Raw genomic sequence first — 5,996 nt, 5'->3', positions numbered from 1 at the left:
AAAAAAAAAAAAAAAAAAAAAAAAAAAAAAAAAAAAAAAAAAGAACTGGGATTACCATTACCCTTCCTAAGTGCCTTCCAGAAAGAGCACACCAGCTGATACTGCCACTAGCAATTTAGGAGAAGGCACCTCCTTCACCAGCGCCAGCACTGTTATTTTTTAAATTCTGGATCATTTGATACATTAAATATGGCTTGTCATTTTGGTTAGTCTGGTACCTCCCCTGCCAGCTGGGAGTTCAACCCAAGGCCTTGGCACTGAACTACATCCCAGCTCCTCGTCTTTCTGAGTCAGTCTTGCTAAATTGCCCAGTGGGGTTCCAACTTTCAATTCTCCTGCCTCAACCTCCCCAAGTGCTGGGATTACAGGTATGTGCCATCACACCAGGCTGGTCTATCTTTTGAGTGGGGAGACTGAACCCTTATTAGCTTTTAATAGGTTCATCAGCCTTTACCCAGCTCCCTTTTAGGAAATTATCAGCTCCTAGAAGTTCCTACTCACTGCAAAGAACATGGAACATACTCTAGAAATCCAATTTTGTGCTTGATGTGGCGGTAATCCATTACCATAGTATAACCAAGAACACTCTAACCTTCCACACTTCTGCCCACTCTTCTAGTGGCAGTATGGTAGAGATTACAAATTGTTACCTTAAATCCTTTATTTACTTTAGTGCCAAGTCCCAACCTAAAGCTGGAGACATTTTAGGAACCTGATCGGAGCAGACAGGCAAGAGCAGAACTGATCATCTGGCCCCAGAAGGGCCATGTGGGGCTTCCTAGCGGTCCCCTTTCTGAGGGAGGACACCGTCACCACCTCTGCAAGTTCTGCTGCAAATGTGGATGTGAGGTCTGCTCTGCAGCCACCTGAGCAGGAAAACCAAGGCCACCGTGGGGATGGTGGGGTGGTCAGACTGCAAAGAGCCAGCATGATTTCTCCTCTTTCCACCTCTAACTGTGGTGACTTCACAGAGCTACCAACCGCCCTGAACCGCTCCACTCCACGAGAGGGAAATGCCCTGCTCCACCAGAGCCCCACGCTCCCCACTGCGTGTGTGCAGCCCTCAGCCAAGGGCAGGGCGGGCGGGCAGGCACTGTGCAACCAGCCTACCAGGCCGACCAGCCTACCAGGCCGTGAGGCACAGCTCCACCTGCTCCACCGGGAAATGCTTTCCAGGATGCTTATGTTGTTTCCTACCCACAAGTTTTCAAACTTTTCAATAACCAACTCTGCTTCTTCCTTTTGTTTCTCAATTTTCTTTACTCTTAGTAAATCTCCATGTGACATTTTTGAGAAAAGGATACAGTTTCTGTAAGTGGATCCAAGTTACTAGAAAAAAAAAAAGAAGAAATGTCAACAGTAATAGGCAGTGTTCACAAAAGCCAGTTTAAATAAGCTTGCTCAAACTAAAAGGAACATGCTGGAAGGGAATGAAATGTGCTTCATCCACAGCTCTAAACCCAGCATGGAAGCCAGGAAGACAGCTTCAGCTGTATGGCCGCCACAACGAGCTGTCACAGACCCTATAAAGGTGTCTACACATTTTCCTTTAAGCGCTTCTTTATAAATCATTTAATAGTTATAAAGTACATCAGAACCTCCCATGGCCATAAACTGCTAGCGGAACTGGGGCCCAATTAGGCATGCACCTGGGACAGACAGACAGAAGGTTACACTCATGTGCTGCCCATACGACAAGAGCATCCTCGCTGTCTCTGCACTTTCCCCAAAGACTTCTCTTTCCACCTCTCATTGTGGGAACCCCCACCGGGCTCCGCCTTCCCATACTTCTCACCATGTCCTTGGAGGAGGTCCCTCACCCCGGCCTCCCGTCACACCACCCCAAACCCACACTCCTGAAGCCCACCTCCTCCGTGGCAGCCTGCTCAGGCCCCTCTCTTTCCTCCCCTCAGTGGAGCTACAATTTTGCCAGGCTCAAAACCAGCTACTCTAACTCTCTCCTTCCCATTTCTCATCAAATTCTTCTCTGGGGAGCCTTATGATGCCTGACAGCCAGACTGCATTTCTCTAGTCCAACAGTTCTCAGCCTTTTTGGTTTCAAAACCACCTTTACACTAAAAATGTAATCACACTTTTTTTATATGGGTTGTGCCTATTAATATTTTAAAATCTAAAATAGTAACTCATTTAAAAATACATAATAGGTTATACGTTAACATTAATACCTTTACCAAGAAATCACTGAAATTCAAAAGAAACTGGAGACAGTGGTATTATTGTAAAGTTTTGCAGCCAGGCATAGTAGTGTACGCCTGTAATCCCAACACTTGGGAAGCTGAGGCAGGAGGACTGATGTGAGTTCAAGGCCAGCCTGCACTACACAGTAAGACCCTATATCAAAATAAGTAAGCAAATAAATAAATACAAACAAAGCTTTACAATGTCTGGCTTAATGAAAGACAGCGGAATTCTCCCATATTTGTTATGCCTGCTGTTCAAAGATCATACATCCAGAAAACTTCACTGTCTGCTTGTGGGAGGATATGGGTAAAAGGCCGGGCACCTTGGCATTATGAAACAGTTTGTCCTTGCAGAGCTCCAGATGCCATCTTGGGAGTCCACAGAGCCTGGCCCACCTGGACAATAGCTCCGCTCTATCCTCTCCTCTTTAAAGGCTCTGGCTTACCTGCCTCTCCCACGGGCTATCTGTTTCATCATAGACCACACACAGCAGTCCCACCACTGACCCACCCGCTAGCGCCTCTGCACCAAGGCGCTGCTGCTTGTCCATCACCCGTGCAGTTCGTCACCATGCAGGACCTTCTCCCATAAGCTTCTCCTTGCACCTGCACCCTCAGTTTCTGCCTCTTTCCTGCAAGAAACGTCCAGCTCTGATGCTCAGCAGCCAGCAGCAGCTTTCTGTGCTGTTCCCCACTCTGCCTGAAGTGCTCTCTTCCTGGCTGCCCGCACCCCACCAGTGGGTCTTCCTCCCACCTCAGGAGGCCGCTCGGTCTCCTTTACTGTGGCCCCTGGTGTCCCTGGATGTATCCTAAAAACCTACACTCATTCCATCACTCATGTCGCCTGTCTCCATCTCTACACACTGTCATTCTCAGATTCCTCTTTGGTATGCACCGAACATCCGATCTCCCACCCGGATGTGTACCAAAAGAAGCCGAAATCATAGGATGGCCACCAGAGGCCGAGGCCTGGTGCCTCTTGCTCCTGTACTTGCTCTACTCCAGCTGGTATCCACACACTCCCTTCCTCCCCTCTGCCTTTCTCCAGGGACAGCTGCCCTGAACACCAGACTTACAGCTGAATCCCCACCACTCCATTCTCCCTCCCTGCGCACTACGTTCTACATATTGTATTTACCATTCTACTTGTTTCCTCTCTAAAAGGCAAATTCCCAAGACGTCAATTTCTTTCTGTTAACTGCTGTGTCTCAAGCGCTGGCACACAGCAGGCACTCAAACATTTGTCCAAAAACAGATGTGAAATTTATTACAATGGTCTGTATCCCCGGCTGATTTCAATTTCTACTGCAACACCTAACCCACGGGATTCCCACTGTTTCCCACCAGAAAGTCCCAAGAAAAGTGAGAAAGAGTGGTTTACTCCTCCAATCACCTCACACCCCACAGGGCTGGCTGTTTGAAAGTTCGTGGCCCCTCCACACCTGTGCATTCTGCCCCTCTACCTTTAAGCTTGCAAACTCTTTCCCTGTCATCATTCCCTGAACAACAAAGTAAGGAAGTGCAGGCATTCTAAGTAATCAAGAGCTGAGAAAAGTAACAGAAGGTCGACAGGTTAAATGCAAAAAACAGGCCATCTGCATCATAAAGGACTTATGCACCACTGGATTTATGTATCCATGGGGCGTCCTAGGACCAATCCCCCAAGGACACCAACGGGTCTTAAGAGTTCTGTAGCAGTGGTTTCCAAACCGCTGAGAATCTGCATTTGCAAAATATTCCCTGTGGCCGGGGACTAATCTTTTAAGACACAGCAGAACCAAACCATCTCCTCAGATAAGACTCCTCGTCCAGGGCTCCGTGACTTGAAGTTCACCTGGACATGCACTACTGACTTCACCACAAGGAAGGGGTAACACCTCACAGACTGCGAGGATCAAATGGACTCAGGAGCACTAGGGGAGGGACAAAGGCCCAACAGAAACTTCTTCCCACAGATCTCACGGCCTCAGCACGGAGCCAAAGCCCGGCTTCACGTGTGTCTCTGGCTGTTAGGTTACAGAACCACCGCTTCACACGCGCGGGCCCCCCACTGTCTGATCACAGGTCCCAAGACCTAGTCCTCCTCCCCGCTCCGTCTCCACCGCGGGTCGCTGCCTCCGCGAGCTGCCCCAGGTCCCGGCGCAGAGCTCCGATCACCCTCCCGACTCTGACGCGGAGCCGCCTGGTTTGCACACACTGGGCCCACCTCCGCGCTTGGACAGAAGTGTGACCAAGCCACCCCGGCAAAACGACCCCTGCACGATCCCGGTGGTCTTCACAGGAGCTCGCGAAGGAATTCTCTAAGCTTTTTCAGGGCTTAGAGATTTCCATAAAAATTTCTTTTCATAAAGAGCGCCCGCGAGTCACCGGCCTCGCCGAACCGGGCCAGAGCACAGGTCCTCTCGCCGAGGGACCCCAGCCGGACGCGAGGACCCGGCGCCCGCTCCCCCGGCCGCACCCGCGCTGCGCGGGAGCAGGAGGAGCCGGGGGATTCCCGCCCAGTGAGGGGATGGGCGGCCACGGCGCGGCACTCACATGTTGTTGAAGCGGAACAGATCGTCGCAGGTGAAGGCCCGCAGAGTGGTCATCGCGCCTGGGCGCCGACCCAGAGCCGGCTGGCCGACCCCGAGCCGGTTCGCCACTACCCTGCGTCCGTCCTGCCGGAAGTCACTCCGCGCACGGCCGCCGAGGGGCGGGGCCGAGAACTACTTCCGGGCAACAAATCGCGCGGCCACGACGGCAAACGATGCAGCTCCATCTGGCGGTCGGAGTCTGAAATTGCTAGGCCACCTGTGTAGGGTTCCAGCTTTGGAATCTCAAATTGCCCAGGACCACGTTTAAAAACATGAGAATAAAGCTGAAGTTGATTCTATATTTTATTTCACCCAGGATATCCGAAATATTATTTTAATATATCATCAATACAAGAAAATTGAGAAAATATTTCATCTTTTTTTTTTTCAGTGTTCAGCCTTTGAAATCTGTTGTATTTTACACCTGCAGTATGTTTTAATCTGAAAGAGAAATTGTCATGGAAAATTCTTGTTTGTTTGTTTGTTTTGAGACAGGGTCTCACTATGTAGTGCAGGCTGGCGTTGAATTCATACCTCAGACTCCCCAGTGCTGGGATTACAGGCATGTGCATACCATACCTAGCTATAATGGGAAAGTCTTGTTCTGGATTTGGATTTCATAAAATGTCTGGTTACAAAGCACATGTCCACACCCGAGTGGTCCCACGTATGCTGTTTCCAAATAACTGAAAGCACCATCACCTTTTAACTTTAAATTTAAAATAGTTAACATTGCCTAGTAATCCCTCCACTTGGAGGTCTGAACCAGAAGGATCACCCTGAGTTTGAGACCAGCCTGGGCTACACTGAGACCCTGTCTCAAAAATTAAAGAGTTAACTGTAAAAGTTAAGAATTCTGAACCAGGCATTGTGGCACATGCCTACACTCTGGGAGGCTGAGGCAGGAGTGTCTCAAATTTAAGTATGTTCTGGGCAATTTAGTGACTTAGAGAGACCCTGTCCTATAAAATAAAAAAGGACTGAAGAGGTAGCTCAATGTGAAGTCTTTGGGTTTAATCTCCAGTACATGTACACACACACACACACACACACACACACACACGCGCGCGCGCGCACACACACACACACACACACACACACACACACACACCTTGGATTTGACGCTAAGGCAGCACTTGGCCCCTGACAATACAGGGTGCTTTGGGCCACTGGTTTGTAACTATGGATAGAAACCGATCCAAAATCATCCAGTCGCCCCTGG

At 49.5% G+C, this 5,996-nt stretch overlaps 1 protein-coding gene across 2 annotated transcripts in view; it reads right to left on the bottom strand.

Moving 5' to 3' along the window:
* Window positions 1-4,887, bottom strand: part of Naa20 (N(alpha)-acetyltransferase 20, NatB catalytic subunit) — a 14,225-nt gene extending 9,338 nt beyond the window's left edge. For both annotated transcript variants that reach the window (XM_005380944.2, XM_005380942.2), the window contains exons 1-2: window positions 4,737-4,887; window positions 1,305-1,329 (exon numbers count right to left, since the gene is read on the bottom strand). In XM_005380944.2, the coding sequence (XP_005381001.1) occupies window positions 1,305-1,329; window positions 4,737-4,789 (78 nt within the window). In that variant the 5' untranslated portion in view covers window positions 4,790-4,887. The remainder of the gene's footprint in view (window positions 1-1,304; window positions 1,330-4,736) is intronic.
* Between the last annotated feature and the right edge of the window lie 1,109 nt (window positions 4,888-5,996).

Source organism: Chinchilla lanigera, unplaced genomic scaffold, assembly GCF_000276665.1.
Source record: "Chinchilla lanigera isolate Chin_1 unplaced genomic scaffold, ChiLan1.0 scaffold00014, whole genome shotgun sequence".
Taxonomy (NCBI): domain Eukaryota; kingdom Metazoa; phylum Chordata; class Mammalia; order Rodentia; family Chinchillidae; genus Chinchilla; species Chinchilla lanigera.
The sequence above is the reverse complement of the archived record's forward strand: the minus strand, read 5'-3'. Positions and strand labels throughout refer to the sequence as shown.